Below are 17,278 nucleotides of genomic sequence, written 5' to 3'. Positions count from 1 at the left end.
TTTTGTTCTCTCCAGCGGTGGAGCTCAAAAGTGAAGATTTAGAGGGGCCAAATGTAAACGACCGAAATATTTTTAAACACGCCGTTCATGGCTCTATTTTTCAAAATATAATACATACATGCACTTACTGCTGTAAACACAAGCATGCCCACCCTACCTATGCCGGCATCAAGTTTGGTATTGCCTAATAATAACATAATTTGATTGTTTCTTTCAACACAAGATAAAATACTGGTGCTCGTGCAGCATAGAAGCGGTCCATCGTACTAAAAATATGGACGGAAACCAAGCTCATAACAGGACCAGGTCCATTGGCTACTCCCTCCGTCCCAAATTACTATTCATTTTGCCTTTTATAGCTACACAACTTTTATTATGTATTTAGACATAATATGTACCAAGGTGTATATCGAACGTTATGTATCTAGAAAAGTCAAAATGAATTATAATTTGGGACAGAGGGAGTACATCATTAGTCTTAGGTTAGGCTGAATCGCACAAGGTCAGATGGTGTGCGTGGCCTAATCAATCTATCGCGTGTCCGTCGATCTTCTCTAGTATTCTTCCTCAAACGATCGCCACCATGCCACGACAACTTTCCTCTCATCATTTATACCAATGAGCATGAAACTCAATGTTACGCGTGATGTCATTGTAATCTTATATTTTGCTCATGTGACTTATGCTGCCAATGGTCTCCACTCCGTCTTTTCTATCTCACTGTTCACCGTACACATGGCAATATATGGTTGGACTCGGTGAGCAAAGATGTCTTTCAATTCAAAACTTTAAATTCAATTTTCTCTTGAATGGTAGGTAAATTTGAGTTTTTATGTTGCCAAAAAATTAATAGAACAAAATAGCATCCAATATAAACTGTGGCTTTGTTAAATTTTAAGCTTCCATTCGATGTTAGCAGTTTTGTATTTGTCACTTCCTTGCAAGCGCCAGGTAGCATAGAATAGTCCAAAACAGAAAACAGAGTGAGAGTGGGATGTCATGTTTTCCTCGGCTTACCTCTTTCCCGGAAAGAAATAATGCTCACTACGACACTACGTGTCTTCGTATGATGCGTAAAGTGCATCGGCACTGAAGAATCTTAGCACTCTGACATGTCGACGGAACCAGCCACAGCCAGCCATACGAAATTTCCACTCTTTCGTCTTTCCGTTGACTCCTTGTGCTCCTAAAAGATGACTACTAGCAGACTAGCTTGAGTAGATTGCAGAGGAAACCTGCGGCACCTGCAGAGGCCGAGCGCCCGAGACGGCGCAGCCAGAGAGGAGAGCCCCGCGATGGCCGTGTCTCGCCGCTCCATGGAGCTCGCCGCCGCCGACGCGGCGGCGGCCGATCCGGACCGGGCGCGGCTGCAGCAGCTGGGCTACAAGCAGGAGCTCAAGCGAGGCCTCTCGTAAGTGCTTCGACGAACCCCATGTACCTTCTTCTTCGTCGTGCTTCGCTGCTGAGTGTTGTTTCTACTCCATGCGTGCTTGTAGCGTCCTCTCCAACTTCGCCCTGTCCTTCTCAATCATCTCCGTGATGATGGGCGTGACGATAACGTACAACACCGGGCTGCGCTACGGCGGCCCAGTGTCCATGACGCTCGGGTGGTTCGCGGTGACCTTGTTCAACGGCTGTGTGGCGCTGTCCATGGCGGAGATCTGCTCGGCGTACCCGACCTCCGGCGGGCTCTACTACTGGAGCGCCAAGCTCGCCGGCAAGGAATGGGCTCCCCTCGCTTCCTGGGTCACTGGATGGTGCGTTCTGTTTTGTCATTTTGGTGTATGTGCTCATAGTTGGCTCAGAAGTATACATTACACACCTCCAAATCGATGATCAATCTTGTACCAACTACCAAGTATAAGAAACAAACAATACATCAGACAATGATCCGGTTCTATTTTTTATCGTGATTCTTTTCTAAAAAAATTATAGCAGATATATTGGAACAAATTAGGAATCTCATAGGTTGTCTTATGCTTCGACAAATAGTACTTTTTTATGACGTGGAAGAGGGACGGATCAGGAAGTGAGAGAATTAAAATGATTGTAGCGATCGTCTTGTAAGCTAAAATTTTGAACTACGATCAGTCTTTATCATTGTGCGGGTTGTCATTGTCATGCAATATATAACATTCCTTTTGTAAAGGTTATGGATGCCAAAAAGCAACCACTGCTCCAATCATCTAGCGTGTCTAAGGTTAATCCAACTAGGAAGATTTCTTTTTGATGTTTTCAAGATAACCACATCAGCAAGAGAAAAATGAAACTGTCTGAAACTACCCCTCCAATGCATACCATCGTGTTACTATTTCATAGGCACTATTTAACATTTAATTTCAAGACACATTCAGAGTTGGTTTCCATGTCAAGAGAGTTTCATCTAGATGAACCTGGTTACTTCTCTATCCTCTTAAATTTTCTACCACGTTATCAAATTAGCTGATGTGTCACTATATTTAATACGCATGAAACTACCATTAAGAATAACGTAATGAAGTTCAATCTTGTATCCTGCATTACAGGTTCAACATCGTGGGACAGGTACGCTGTCCGTGGCCCGGTCTTCGCTGATTCATGAATGCTGCCCCTTTGAGTATCCCCGTAATTTTAATGGGGTCGATCTACACCAGACTTCTCTTTAGATAATACTAGCTCGGGAGTTATCTTAAATTTGGTCTTGCGTGCTTGGACTGTCACCCGGCTGCTAAGCGGGCATCCTGGCATGTGGGTTTGCTTCCATATGCTAGCCGGCTGGGCACACTTTGAGTTTACATTCAGTAGTACCCCCCTCCGTCCTAGATTACTATTTATTTTACTTTTTTCTAGATACATAACTTTTGATATATACCTAGATATATACTATTTTTAGACACATAGTAAAAGTTATATATCTAAAAAAACTAAAAAGAATAGTATTTTGGGACGGATGGAGTATATAACATAGTCAGGTTCGAAGGTTTCAATCGTCCGAAAATTTATTGATGCCTCAATCACATAAGCACTAAAGTTATGTGTAAAAATGTAGGAGTAATTAGTAACTAAAATTTGAAATTGCTGACTTGCTGCAGTATTTGAATATTCATGTTTTCGAGATCACCATGAGTAATTCATTAATAATCACGTTGACCTTGTTGATTGAACAACTGCCACACAGTGGGCTGCTACCACGAGCATCGACTTCTCCTTGGCGCAGCTTGTGCAAGTGATGGTCCTGCTTGGCACAGGGGGACTAAACGGTGGCGGCTACATGGCATCCAAGTACGTCGTGTTAGCCATCTATGGTGCCATCCTTGTCATCCACGGACTCATCAACAGTCTCCCTATCCAATACATGGCATGGCTTGGCCAACTTGGAGCATTTTGGAACGCAGCAGGTGTGCCATTTTTTTCCTTCTCACAACAAATGTAAATTTGTATCCATGGAAAAAAAGTTTAAGCAAAACTACAAATAGTTGTTGTAGCTGGTTTCCTTAAAAGATTATGACGTTTGAATATACACTTTGATCAATCTTTTTTTTTCCCAAAAGACCCGGAAAGATTCGCGGCATTAGTTAATAACAACAAGGAGAGCAAATAGAGGCGCAAGGGGCACCAAGTTCGATCACTCTCGACTGCATATTTGTGATTGTTGTAGACGATCCATATATGCTAGCTACATGAGCATTATCTTTACTAACCAGGATGCATGGCAGGTATAATTGTTCTGGTCATCTTGATCCCATCAGTTGCTAAGGAGAGAGCAAGTGCTGGGTTCATATTCACCCACTTCAACGTAGACGATAGCGCAGGGATCCATGACAAGGCTTACATTCTAGCTGTGGGGTTGCTCATGAGCCAGTACTCTGTTATTGGCTACGATGCATCTGCGCATATGGTAAAACTGTTGAGCCAAATTTCAGTTAATCAAAGAACTCGCACATTTACCAAAAAAAACTAACAGAAGCATGCGGCACGAATGTTGTTGATGCCTCTGTTTACACAAGTGCAGACGGAGGAGACGAAGAACGCTGATTGGAGCGGCCCAATGGGGATCATAACTTCAGTTGCTCTGTCCAGCGTGTTCGGATGGATTTACCTGGTGGCCCTGGCATCGCTGGTGACAGACATCCCGTACCTCCTGGACCCCGGCAACGACGCCGGCGGGTACGCCGTCGCTCAGGCACTGTACGGCGCCTTCCACAGGAGGTTCGGCACCGGCGTCGGAGGGCTCGTCTGCTTGGGAATCATCGCCATCGCCACCTTCCTCTGCGGCTGTGCGTGCATAACCAGCAACTCAAGGTGCGTGGTGACAGTTACCTCCATTGTTTTTTCTTTGTCCATCTTTCTGAAACCCAAGCTGGACATGCAGGATGGGGTATGCCTTCTCCAGAGACCGAGCGATGCCATTCTCGCACGTGTGGTACCGGGTGAACAAGCAGGAGGTTCCCTTCAACGTTGTCTGGCTCTCCGTGGCCGTGGCGTTCATCATGGCCCTCACGGTGTGTGCTCTGCCCTCATGTGTGAAGAACTTCAAGTGGTTGCACTACACTTACATGCCATCTCATAACATGGCTCATCTTGTGCTTCGTTGACAGTCGTTGGGGAGCCAGGTGGCGTTCCAGGCGATGCTGTCCATCGCGACCGTCGGGCAGTACATCGCCTACGCGCTGCCGATCGTCTTCCGTGTCACCACCGCCCGGAAATCCTTCGTTCCGGGGCCGTTTCACCTCGGCAAGCATGGTGTCCTCGTCGGCTGGGTCGCCGTCGCTTGGGTGGCCCTCGTCACCGTGCTCTTCTCCCTGCCGGTGGCGTACCCCGTCGCCGAGGACAACTTCAACTACACGCCGGTCCTCGTCGGCGGCGTGGTGTTGCTCAGCGTTGGCGCGTGGGTGCTCCACGCCCGGTTCTGGTTCCAAGGGCCCATCACTAATGTTGACGTGTAATGTGGTTTTTACCGGGCCCAAATTTTGCGCGTTTCACATAATTGTGTGGCTTACTGTGTCATCATCATCATCACGCAAGCGTTGATTTTACAACAAGGTATAAGCCCACAATGAATGATGAAAGGTGGTGTTGCAGGCCGGGCTCGTTGTCTGGGATTAGGCCGATTTTACGTGTGCCGTGGCCCAGGTTACGGGGGTTTCTCCTCTGCCCTCCACACTTTCCCCGGCAGACCATGCTAACACGGCTGGCTGACCATGCTAATCGTTGGGACTTGGGAGATCTGCATTGTATTTTTAGACGTCTTCACAGATCCCCGTTGCTACCAAAGGAAATGCTTACAATGGATTAGCAAGCGTACTGTCCAATCATAGAGTAGATACTAGCTTAGAAATCCTAAAAGATTTCCTTTGAAACTTAGAAATCAGGCTTTAATTGGTGCAGCAGCACTTGCTTGGCTATTTGATTGAGTAGAGATGATGTGGTATTCAAGAGAACAAATCCTAGTAGATCGGGTTTCTATTAGGTGGGCAAGTGGAGCATGGTGACGAACTTCGCGTGTGTACCCCTGACTCCCACCTCTCTCTTTATAGCGCTGCATGATGAGAGCCTGCAACCGTAAGTTGGTTCATTGATTGTGCGCCTCCAATCAAAATATTTTTTTGAAAGGAAACCTCCAATCAAAATATGAGATAGGTGGAGATCAAACTCCAACACACTCCGGTCGCCGTTGGCGGCGTGCTGCTGCTCAGCATCGGATCGTGGGTGCTCCACGCCCGCTATTTGTTTCAAAGGCCCGTCACGAATATTGACAGCTAAACTGGTTTTGTTTGTGCTCCTTCATGGTATTTATGGTTGTAATTTGGCGTCATGTACAGCGATAGGTTATGGTTTATGTGATGTGTGATTATTTTGTATTTGTGCGTTTCATGTCTTATATTATACATATTGCCTTGTTTTTAATTTCCTCCAAAATTTGTATCTTAACATCGCAATACACTAAATTACGTAAATTGTCCATTTCGCTTTCCACGCACCTCCTCCCACCTTATTCTTCATTTTTTATTGTAATGTTTTAGTTGCTAGTTTCTTTTCAAAACTTATAATGTTTTAGTTTACAATGGTGCAAAAAGTTGTTTCAGGCATGCAAAGAAGTGTTCAAAAAAATCAGTTGGCTGAATGTATTATTCTCTTTAAGTTATTTACATGTATTTTTTTTAAGACAAGTTATTTACAGGTTGTGTGAATGACGGGAGCGAAGAAAGTTAACTTCCAAGGTTATTGGGCCGAATCACGCTTCGCTATTGGGCCGAATCACGCTTCGACAGAGAGAAGAAAGAAAGACTAGCCCACGCTAAAGGCGAACGGAGGCGTCTCCACAGCGCACGCGCGGCCCACTACTCCGCGACCGCCGCCGCCATGCGAGGGCTTCTCTCCTCCTCCTCCACTCTCCTCCGACAAGCCGCCGGCGCCGCCGGCGCCCAGCTCTCCCGCGCGGGCTGGAGTAACGCCACAGCATCCGCACCCTCTCCTCTCCGCCACTTTCCCCACCAGGTTTGCCCCAACATCTCTCTGCCGCCCCGTCGCTTCTGGGCTTGTGGCTAGTTGCTATGTGCTAGGGATCTGTATCTTGTTTTGGTTGTAATGGAGACTTTTCAATTAGACAGAGAAGGATTATTTGCTAGTTTCTGTCATCAATTGCCCGTATTGGATTAAACGTGAGTGTACAAGTAGCTAACCGTAAAGTTATCTAAAAATGTGCATAAGCTACTAGCGACTAGCATAGCAGTATGACAGCGGAGAAAATAAGCACTGTGCACTGTCGAATAGTGCTATTCCCATAGCGTTTTTCCACTTGGTGAGAAAGGTAACTTTTAGTTTGTGTGCTGCTTTGCTGTTTCGTATATGTCTCACTGACTTTATACCTTCATTAGTGGCGTTCCAGAATGCTTCACTTGCTCATATCTCAAGATATTTGCAGGATTTCTGATCACCTTTTCTTCTTTGTGATTTGCTAGAATGGGAAAAGAGAGACACTTTGTTCGTTTTGGTCTAAAGGTTGTTCAATGTCAACTACAGGTATACCTATTTACCCAATCCTTGCTCAAATGTTTGCTAATGTTATTGTTTCTACCATAAAAGATCCCACCTTTACTATTCCTGAACGAAGCAACTTGTTAAAGTATGTACTAGATAATTGATAATTTCCAATGTCATACAGTTATTCTCTGGTGTTCTGTATCTATACTCCCTTATGAGTTGCAATGTTACTCAGGAATCTGTACAAATTTCCAGTTGATATGCAGTTAGACTATGAGAGTGATCCCCCACTTGATGGAGCAAAAGCTCTTGAGAAGGAGTCATCACTAAATGTTGCTGTCTCTCAACTTGCAAGTGATTTTGATAGAGAATCTAACCTATGTTTGGAGCGATTTTCCCGCACAAGGCGTGCGTCTGTCATCTCTACCGGTTCTCTCAAGCTTGATCTTGCTCTCGGCATTGGAGGATTGCCAAAGGTCATAATGTGTTCCCATATCTTTTTTAAGTATACGAATGATACTTTATTGTTATAGATTTCTTGACGTATTTACTTTACACTTTATTGTTTCATATTTCCTGTTGATATTACACATAAGAAACAAACTTCATACACTTACTGGATACCATACAGTTTCCTGTCAACACCAGCGAGTTCAACAGTCATTGAGTGTGTCATGTGGTTCTTTGTATCTTTTGATGCCTATCTACTCTATGCATCGACCTAATCACCATCAAGAGTCGAACTAGTTAATTTATCGCGAAGGTTCCTTTCTTTGCAATTGGTAAGCATGCTAGTTTAGTTATACTTAGCCTCTACAAAAGTGCAGTTTGTTTCTTTAGCACCTGTGCTCATAAAAGTATAAGCACCGGAACAAATTTTCCATGTCTTCATTGCTGTCTTTCTCTGGTCAGCATAATTTGTTGAATAGAAGTATTTCCCTGAGAAATTGATCCGTGGCAGTAGATTATATGGAACTTGATGTTGTTCATTATGTATTTTTGGCCCTGTTTGGCAAATTACTGATTAGAGTATCTCTACAGGGCAGAATGGTGGAGATATTTGGGAAAGAGGCATCTGGGAAGACAACACTTGCACTTCATGTTGTCAAGGAAGCTCAAAAAAATGGAGGTCTGAGTTTCTTTTATGACACCCTTTTTTTTTTCTCCTATTTTTTTTTGTTTGTGCATCTTTCATTCTTTCTGTTTACAATTTTGTTTTATACTCCTAAATCTTTTCTCCATTTTACTGACTTATTTTGTACTTGGGTGGTACCAAGTATTATTGGTAACCTTTTATCAATACATTTATCATCCGCTTACCTGATTTTATTACTTTACTTTACAAGCATTGGTAAAGATTATCAGCAAGTGCAATGCTGTTCTTACTATTTAGGTAGGCGAATCTATTGAAAAAAAATTCTTATTGCCTTTGTTTGCACAAGACATTTAATATTTCCTTCTCTTATAACTGAATGGAATAATACTTGATTGCCACTGTGACTGGCCGCATATTTGCAGGTTATTGTGCTTATATTGATGCAGAAAACGCCTTTAACCCTTCATTTGCGGAAGCCATTGGTGTAGACAGTGAAAAGCTCTTAATAGCCCAACCTGATTCTGCTGAGAATTCTTTGAGCATTGTAAACACTCTTGTTGGTGGATCTGTTGCTGTTGTAGTCGTGGATAGTGTATGTTACTTCACTCTGTCATTTTCAGTATATTTTTCTGTTATGTCTTCAGTTCCTTACTTATTATAAAGAGTAAGCTTTCCCAAGTAACACAAAGCTAGCATTTTATTTGGAGAATTGCTGATAGGCATCTCTGTGCTTCCGATGCATACCACTGTCTATATCAACCTCTTTACGTGCGGGGTACTGACGCCATGTAACATTTGTTTACCTTGCTTTTATTGGACTTGTGATAGGTGGCAGCACTTATTCCCAAATGTGAAATGGAAGGCGAAATACACATGAATTCTGAAGACATTCAATCCCGTTTGATGACTCGGGCGCTTAGGAAAATTCAGTACACTTTGTGTCGTTCTGAATCACTTATTATTTTTGTTAATCAGGTATGACATCGTTTAAGTTTATTTCTTTTATCATATGGGCAATGATATTTCTGCCTTACTTTGGCTTTATTTATTGGTGTTATTTTTTAGGTCAGAACAAAGTTGAGCTCAAATCAGTTTCCTGGGATCTACAAGGAGGTGCCTTGCGGTGGTAACGCGTTAGGATTCTATGCTGCAGTCAGAATGAGGACTTCAAGAAGGGAACTGCGCTATAGTGAAGACCAGGTGGGAGTCTTACACACAGCCTCATGATAACACATCAAACTTAAATTGATACTAATGTATTGTGCTTATCAGCTTATGCAGGCTACTGGCATTGCTTTATCAGTGCAGATCATCAAGAACAAATTAGCTCCAGCTAGTCTGAAGGAAGCTGGCATCGACATCAGATTTGGGAAGGGGATCTGCCATGAATCTGAGACCCTGGAGATGGCTTCTTCGGTCGGAGTTGTTGTGAAGGATGGGTCTGGGTATTGGATCAACGGCGTGTTCCTGCCTGGCAAGGCGGAAGCTGAGAAATTCCTACTTGAAAACGCTGGTGTGGCAGATGAGATCTGCAATACCGTGAGAAATCAGTTCCTTCAAAGGTGACATACGAAGGCCACTGGAACTTGGCTGACTCTTAACTTTTCTCATCAGTCGTCGCCTTGACTGGGTACAGTTATGTTGTCTGAGAAGAAAATTGGGGCACACTGCCCTGACGGGGAACCATTTTAAGTTACTAACCTATCATTTAGCTCTACAAAGGAAGTGCGAATTAAGGGATGATGATCAATTAGAGAGGCTAATACATTGTGTTAGTCTGAGTTGTGTCATCGTGAGGCATCAAGGTGGAATTGTTGTACCATGTATTCATAGGGGACTTCTATAGGATACCATTGTATCATCTTCTTGCCCTCTAAAACTTACTGACTTGTACCGCAGTGAATTCGAGGACCATTCCCTCCAACACTGCCAGTTCCTATATATTGGTTAAATGTGAACCAGTTTCTCCTGAAATTGAGGGTTCAGTTCCTGTTGTCACGCGGCATGAGAGCTTGGAATTCCAAACTTTGCATGCATACGTGTGTTGTCCACAAGAACTGGCGTACAAGACTCGCTGAGCTCATTGATTTTTTTCCATGCATGACACGGTTGGCATTGGAAAACTTGGGAGCAGAGAGTCTGTCTGTAGAGGTCTTCCAAGTCTGCGCCCTCTCTGTACTTGCACTCTTGCGTCCCTGTCCACTCTCGCCGAGGCTGCAAAATTTGAACAGCGAAGCTTGCTTTGGTGGCCATGTGTGCGCCACAAAAAAAAAAGAGCAATCTGTTCTAAGCGTACGCAAGATGGCGAGATTTTCTTCGATCAGCTGACCATGTCCGGTCTTCGCGGCTAAATTGCACAGAAGCTAATTCTGGTCAGCAGTCTGATGCGCCGGTGCTGAAAAATTCCACGTTCCAGCCATCAACCAGGCAGCCATGTGCGTCTATAAATACGGTCAGGGTTGCGTTGTGATGAGCATCCACTGCAAGGGCGACCTCTGAATACTCGCCGGCGTCGAGGAAGATGGCCAAGCGAGGCGTTGCCCCGGTGCTCGCGGCAGCATTGGTCGTTACGGCATTCGCCGCCACCGCTACAAGTATCCATCCTCATGAGCTCCGATGAACCATATGCATATAGCGTAGAGGGAACACCTCAAGAGATTCACTGAACCAATGCATGGTGTGTTTTTTTTCCTGCGTGCGTGCAGGTGTGCGAGCCATTGGCGTGTGCTACGGCGTGATCGGCAGCGGCCTCCCATCGAAGAGCGACGTCGTGCAGCTCTACAAGTCCAACGGCATCGCCAACATGCGCTTCTACTTCGCCGACCAGGAGGTCCTCAACGCCCTGCGCGGCTCGGGCATCAGCCTCGCCCTCGACGTCGGCAACGACAAGGTCGGCGACCTCGCCAACGACCCCGCCGCCGCCGCGTCCTGGGTGAAGGACAACGTGCAGGCCTACTACCCGGACGTCAGCATCCGGTACGTCGTCGTCGGAAACGAGGTCGACGGGGCGGCCTCGGTCCTCCAGGCCATGAAGAACGTCCACGACGCCCTCACGTCGGCCAACCTCGCCGGCAGCATCAAGGTGTCCACGGCGGTGAAGATGGACGCGATCATCAACTCCTCGCCGCCGTCCAACGGCGCGTTCAAGGACCCCTCCGTGATGTCGCCGATCGTGCAGTTCCTCGCCGGCAACGGCGCGCCGCTGCTCGCCAACGTGTACCCCTACTTCGCCTACAAGGACAACCAGAACATCGACCTCAACTACGCGCTGTTCGAGCCGAGCTCGACGACGGTGGGCGACCCCAACGGGCTCACCTACACGAACCTCTTCGACGCGATGGTGGACGCCGTCCACGCCGCGCTGGACAAGGTAGGCGGCGGCGGCGTCGACGTCGTGGTGTCGGAGAGCGGGTGGCCGTCGGCCGACGGGAGGGGCGCCACCGTGGACAACGCGAGAACGTACAACCAGAACCTGATCAACCACGCCGGCAAGGGCACGCCGAGGAAGCCGGGCCCGATGGAGGTGTACGTGTTCGCCATGTTCAACGAGGACAACAAGGACGGGGATCCCACGGAGAAGAAGTTTGGGCTCTTCAACCCGGACAAGACACCAGTCTACCCTATTAATTTCGCATGAAAATTGCCCCAAAAAAATCGCATGAAAATAAGTCGGATTTCTATGAATATTTATTTAGAACATACACGAATCCTACTGCATATAAATAAATTTCGTCTGTCATCTTTGTAACCAGAGAAATAACAAAATGAACAAGTGAATAATGTACACGAAGAAGGATACAATTTTTGTGTGAATGACCTAGACCTGATGCTTGCTAAATTGCCTTTTATGTTGATATGATGAGCCAAATTGAAGTTTGGCTACAAGTTTACGTTTGTCCCGGGAACTTGGAAAAGTTACAGAACCCAAAGGACCAAATTGGCGAAGTATCCGAGACCTCACAACAAATGGTTGTACCCAGTAAAGCACTAGCCAAAGAAATACAGTTCGCTGACTCGGAGTCAGCACCAGTCCATCAACAAAGTGCATGTCTATAAACTATCAGGCTATCACATATTCTTCTGGTGCAGAACTCCACACGGAAACAGGCTCGAGGACCTGGACTTATCTGAAGATCTAGTAGTCATTAGTACTGTTGCAATATCTTGACCCTGTCCAAGTCAAGTTTAAGACATTATTTTGAACATGACCCATGGGTACAATTAAGGTGTGCTGATTTCTACACTGCACGCAAGAACAACTGACAAGTAGTTAGCACACTTTTGTGTGCAAGAATGGAATAATATTCTCTTGCGTATTAGAATTATCACACTGGTGTAATGGGTAAATTTGCTGGAGGGCACCCTTCAATGTTAGTATTTGCTAGTGGATAATACTCCAATATAATGCAGTCTTTGCTAGTGAACACCATTGAAAATTGTGGTTATTTGCTCCTCGATGCCATGACTATTAAAATAACGATTTTCAAGTGTAAAGGATAGCGAGAAATTTGAAAATAATGATTGTGCCGAGGACAAAAGCAGATGCTTGCATTGGTTGGCTAGCTCAAAGAAATTTGAAAATGACCATTGTACCATGAACATCTTTTAAACTCTTCTATTACTATAGAACTGCACATTCAAACCATTAAAATATTGCATTGAGAGGAACGATCAGAGGCTTGGTTGGCTGGATCACGTTTGAGCGTTGGTCGGCGCAGAGTATTGCATTGGCCTCTATTTCCACGACCCTTGTTTCTTTCCTTCTTTCTTGTGACAATTGCTTCGACTAGAAGTGGTAGAATTGGTTTTGGTGATTTATATATAATAGTCCATCAACCCGTGCTCCCGCACGGGCTAATATTTTTAGAAGCTATTGTATATAAAAATTATTTAGAAATTAAACGCTAATAATCAAAATTGATTACCTACTACTCTCTCATTTTTTCAATACATCAACATAATACTATATAACCTATTTTTATCCAGTTGTGATTTTTCAATACGTCAACATAATACTATATAACCTATTTTTATCCAGTTGTGATTGATTTTTAATTAATAATTACTCTATGCACCTTTTCATCCATATTCATACTTTTTCCATTTTGTATCGCACCTCCAATCCGCCATACATTATGTTTATCATACAAATCAATATTTTTCATCAATTCCTCACATACATGTATAAATGGTCTAAATGGTGACACTCATCATGTGTATATACTTTAATTTAGTATTTTTATATTAACAATGACATAAATAGGTAATTTAGAATCATATATTAGTTTACTTTTTGATATTTCTGTATGATGCACATGAAGATAATTAGATTAATATTTAGGTGTTTAATTTAGGTTATTTTTAATAACAACATACATGGGTAATATAGATAAAATTTTAGAATGACATTTTAAGTTATGCTTTATAATAATATGTATTAGCAAATTGGATGAAGATTATGGAGTTACTTTAGATTATTTTTTATAATAGCTGAGCTCGGTAATTTAGATATAGGTTTAGAGCTCATTTTTGAATATTTTCACAATGATAGTGGTGGGTAACTTTTTAGAAAATATAATAGATCAATGTCTATGATTATTAGAGTTTGCAGGATTGGTGTTTGGTATTTTTTATTTTTATGAGAATTTATCTCTTTTTTCTAGCTTGTCTCGTGGGAACTAATGCAGAGTCTGCAATGGAAAAAAATGGGGCTACATTGCTAAAAAATATTATCATAAGCTATCTCTCGTTTGTTAAATATTCGAACACAATACTTATATAGATATATACTTATTATCTTCATCCAATTGTGATAGATTTTAGTTAGAAATTACTCTATAATATTTTCATCCACATTTATAATCTTTAACTTTTCACTTTGCATCGCAGGTATGCGTTTGAATTTGTTTAATGAACCTTAAGTTTGTGATACAATTTTAACACAGAAATCTATATTCTCATCACTTCCTCTATATCTTTATAAACGGTGACACACATTATGCGTATAGACCTTAATTATTATATCATATACCAATAATGCAAGATATAGACGATTTAGAATCATATATTGTTGTATATTTTTAATTAAGGTTATTTGATTCAAATGTAGGGTTACCATGTTATTTTTAATAATGGCATGTGTGGGTAATATAGATGTAAAGTTAACAGGTTATAATAGTGGTGGGCAATTCAGTTGCAAATTAGGGGGCTATTTTAAATATTGTTTATAATGGCATAAGTGGGTAATTTTGATGAAGATTAGGGGGTTACTTTAGCTTATTTTATATAATGGCAGATGTGGGTAATTTATATATAAATTTAGGGGTTACTTTAGGCTATTTTCATAATGGCATAGGTGGGTAATTTTTTAGAAAACATAATAGATCCAATGGCTATGATTATTTGAATCTATCGATTGATAGTGGAATGTTTTGCTTTTTTTTGAGAATTTCTAGGATTTCTCTCTTTTTCTAGAGTATCCACCTAGGAATCCTAGGTGGCTTCACCTGAAAGCTTCAAAAGGAGTCTCCAATTAGTAATAGTAAGATTTTTCTCTAATCTTCTCTAATAATATCACTTGAAATAAAATGGCTAATATTGGCAATCTCCAGATTGGGAACACATTAAAGTGGCATCTATCAGATTGACCAAATCAAATATTTTGGAGTCGAAATTCTCTTTTGAATTGCAGCATACAGATCGGCAAGTTTTGAGGTGGCACATAGCATCCTGTGCTGCAAGCTCCAGAAAGCTGTTCAATGTCCAGTTTTCTCTTTTGGAGTCTCATTATTTAAAATTTCGAGGTGGCAAATATCAAAACCTCGCAATTCCAGTCCTATTTCTCTTCCGAAATGGCAAGTTTTAATGTCGCATGTGGTACGCGTATCCAAACCTCACAATTCCAGACCTATTTCTCTTCCGAAATGGCAAGTTTTGTGAGGTGGCACGAATCAGAACTGCAGTATTTCCAGCCTTATGGGGCCAATTTTCTCCTTTTTGAAATGACAAATCTTTTGAAGTGAAACATGCCAGACTTTGCCAGTATTTACATTTAAATGAGAAAAAAAAAGGGTGTCAAAAGACTGTAAAATAAATTTTACCATCGTGAGAAAAAAAGATCTCCTAATCCAATTTGATTTCTGTGCACATTGAAGACGCGTTTTTTTCTTTGAAAAACAATCACACATGCTCTGCCGCACATTAAAGGAAATTAATAATCCCCGCCACCAACCCAAGGTGGTAGAACGAGTATAAAAAATAAGGTCACCCTGGTGCGTTCATTGTAGATTGCATACATGTTCTAGCCTTCTAGGTAACCAGGTTCATAGTTCTGCTGCTAGTAATTGGAGTTTTGGCCTCCCTTTTCAGTCTTGGGCTACAAGATGGGGATTATGCAGGGCTCTGCTGCTATGCTTGCTGGGGCAATGGCTATTGGAGTTTTGGCCTCCCTTCTTACAGGTATGTGGTTGGAATTTGGATTGCTTCATTAAACCGAAGTACTAACTTCGTTTCATTTTGAATACAGTCCTCGTGCTCTATTGTTGTGTTTTACTCCTTTGGAAAAAAGATTTTTTTTTTCGGGCGCAGCATGTATTCATGTTTTTTGAATCTCGTGTTTTGTGATTGAAGAACTAGAGCACTATTCTTTGACTTTGGAATTCTATCTTATTTTTGTTAAAATGGCTTTTATCCTAGATTTATTCAAGGTTGTCATAATCGAATCGAATTTGAAAATCTATTTTAGTTTCTTTTTAAAGGGCTTTTATCCTAGATGTAGACAAGGTTATCATAACCGAATTACAAGTAAACACAACTAGTTGTGCATGACACTTGCCACATCAGGATATCCTTTTCCAGTGCTGTAGTATATCTTGATTTTTTCCCATTTCCTTATTTAATTTAATTTGGTTTCATGTTAGGCAAGTGCATGAAAGTTATATGCCATTTCATACATGTACTGCGCATAAGAATAAATAAGAAAAAAATGATGACATAAGTTCCTAAAAACAACTAGACCGCTCGTGTAGGTCTGAAGGGTGCAAATGCGAAGATTTTTTTCCTGCGCATTTGTTCTTACAAAATCTATCTACTTAATAAGCCTATGATTGCATATATTTTTTAAAATGGTTACCCTTCCATTCCAAAATAAGCACCTGGACTACTGTCTAGGTGCATAGCCAGGAATGTACTATTTTCTTCTTATGTTTAATCAGTCACTACGCGGTGCAGGTGTGCAGTCCAGTGGCGTGTGCTATGGCATGATAGCCAACAACCTCCCGCCGCCAGGCGAGGTCGTGCAGCTCTACAAGTCCAGCGGCATCAGGAACATGCGCATCTACTTCCCCGACAGCCATGTCATGGAGGCCCTGAGCGGCTCCGGCATCGGCCTCATCCTCGGCGTCGTCAACCAAGACATCGTCGGCCTCGCCGGCTGCCAATCGTGCGCCGCGTCCTGGGTCCAGACCAACGTCAGGCCCTACTACCCCGCCGTGAACATCCTGTACATCGCCGTCGGCAACGAGGTCTCGGACGGCGCCGCCCAGAGCATCCTCCCGGCCATGCGGAACCTGCAAGCCGCCCTGGCCGCCGCCGGCCTCGCCGCCATCAAGGTGTCCACGTGCGTGAGGCTCGACGTGGTCACCAACACCTTTCCCCCCTCCGCCGGCGTGTTCGCGCAGCCGTACATGGTGGACATCGCGCAGTTCCTGGCCGGCGCCGGTGCGTCGCTGCTCGCCAACGTGTACCCCTACTTTGCCTACAGGGGCAGCCCCGGAGACATCAGCCTCAACTACGCGCTCTTCTTGCCGGGCACGACGGTGAGGGACGGCGGCAACGGGCTGGTGTACACGAACCTCTTCGACGCCATGGTGGACGCCGTCGTCGCGGCGCTGGAGAAGGCCGGCGCGGCGAGCGTGAGGGTCGTCGTGTCGGAGAGCGGGTGGCCGTCGGCGGGTGGGACGGCGGCGAGCGTGGAGAACGCTCGGACGTACGTCCAGAACCTGATCGACCATGCCGCCCAGGGCACGCCCAAGAGGCCCGGGGCGTTGGAGACCTTCGTGTTCGCCATGTTCAACGAGAACCAGAAGCCGGGGGAACTGACGGAGCAGAACTTCGGGCTCTTCTATCCTAACAAGTCTCCGGTGTATCCCATCATTTTCCGATGATGCACGAGTGTTACTTGCGTTGTTTCAATAAAAAAAACGTTATAGTACTATGCCT

General features: G+C 43.7%; 3 protein-coding genes across 4 annotated transcripts; all 3 read left to right on the top strand.

Annotated features, from left to right (window-relative positions):
• The first annotated feature begins 1,242 nt into the window (after positions 1–1,242).
• Positions 1,243–5,021, top strand: LOC101758404 (amino-acid permease BAT1 homolog). The gene is made up of 8 exons (XM_004971171.3): positions 1,243–1,411; positions 1,497–1,757; positions 2,526–2,544; positions 3,158–3,377; positions 3,696–3,877; positions 3,992–4,281; positions 4,352–4,481; positions 4,578–5,021. Exons 1-8 carry the CDS (start codon positions 1,296–1,298, stop codon positions 4,923–4,925), a joined length of 1,566 nt encoding a protein of 521 aa, XP_004971228.1. The 5' UTR covers positions 1,243–1,295; the 3' UTR covers positions 4,926–5,021.
• A 1,290-nt stretch (positions 5,022–6,311) lies between these two features.
• On the top strand, positions 6,312–10,044 carry LOC101758816 (DNA repair protein recA homolog 2, mitochondrial). 2 transcript variants are annotated; one of them, XM_004971172.3, is made up of 8 exons: positions 6,312–6,477; positions 6,942–7,002; positions 7,219–7,439; positions 8,005–8,092; positions 8,482–8,651; positions 8,888–9,034; positions 9,125–9,259; positions 9,341–10,044. In XM_004971172.3, the coding sequence occupies exons 1-8, from the start codon at positions 6,343–6,345 to the stop codon at positions 9,623–9,625; spliced, it is 1,242 nt and encodes a 413-aa protein (XP_004971229.1). In that variant the 5' UTR covers positions 6,312–6,342; the 3' UTR covers positions 9,626–10,044. The 2 variants fall into 2 exon arrangements, with proteins under 2 accessions (XP_004971229.1, XP_022682103.1); XM_022826368.1 differs by having other exon boundaries at positions 6,398–6,477; positions 7,199–7,439; positions 9,332–10,044.
• Positions 10,045–10,515: 471 nt separating this feature from the next.
• Positions 10,516–17,238, top strand: LOC101759497 (glucan endo-1,3-beta-glucosidase GII). The gene is made up of 4 exons (XM_004971174.4): positions 10,516–10,653; positions 10,765–11,690; positions 12,006–12,031; positions 16,302–17,238. The coding sequence occupies exons 1-4, from the start codon at positions 10,581–10,583 to the stop codon at positions 17,221–17,223; spliced, it is 1,947 nt and encodes a 648-aa protein (XP_004971231.2). The 5' UTR covers positions 10,516–10,580; the 3' UTR covers positions 17,224–17,238.
• The last annotated feature ends 40 nt before the right edge of the window (positions 17,239–17,278 follow it).

The sequence above is a fragment of the Setaria italica genome, chromosome V, assembly GCF_000263155.2.
Source record: "Setaria italica strain Yugu1 chromosome V, Setaria_italica_v2.0, whole genome shotgun sequence".
NCBI lineage: Eukaryota > Viridiplantae > Streptophyta > Magnoliopsida > Poales > Poaceae > Setaria > Setaria italica.
Note: the sequence above shows the minus strand (reverse complement) of the source record. Positions and strands in the feature narration are given on the sequence as shown.

Excerpts from the sequence above, each read along its gene's own strand:
- LOC101758404 (XM_004971171.3), top strand. The coding sequence starts at position 1,296 with ATGGCCGTGTCTCGCCGCTCCATGGAGCTCGCCGCCGCCGACGCGGCG. Across the intron at positions 1,412-1,496 it reads GAGCTCAAGCGAGGCCTCTC|CGTCCTCTCCAACTTCGCCC; the intron begins GTAAGTGCTTCG and ends GCGTGCTTGTAG. Across the intron at positions 3,378-3,695 it reads AGCATTTTGGAACGCAGCAG|GTATAATTGTTCTGGTCATC; the intron begins GTGTGCCATTTT and ends GATGCATGGCAG.
- LOC101758816 (XM_004971172.3), top strand. The coding sequence starts at position 6,343 with ATGCGAGGGCTTCTCTCCTCCTCCTCCACTCTCCTCCGACAAGCCGCC. Across the intron at positions 7,003-7,218 it reads TTGTTCAATGTCAACTACAG|TTGATATGCAGTTAGACTAT; the intron begins GTATACCTATTT and ends ACAAATTTCCAG. Across the intron at positions 8,093-8,481 it reads GGAAGCTCAAAAAAATGGAG|GTTATTGTGCTTATATTGAT; the intron begins GTCTGAGTTTCT and ends GCATATTTGCAG.
- LOC101759497 (XM_004971174.4), top strand. The coding sequence starts at position 10,581 with ATGGCCAAGCGAGGCGTTGCCCCGGTGCTCGCGGCAGCATTGGTCGTT. Across the intron at positions 10,654-10,764 it reads ATTCGCCGCCACCGCTACAA|GTGTGCGAGCCATTGGCGTG; the intron begins GTATCCATCCTC and ends GCGTGCGTGCAG. Across the intron at positions 12,032-16,301 it reads AGACCTCACAACAAATGGTT|TGGCGTGTGCTATGGCATGA; the intron begins GTACCCAGTAAA and ends TGTGCAGTCCAG.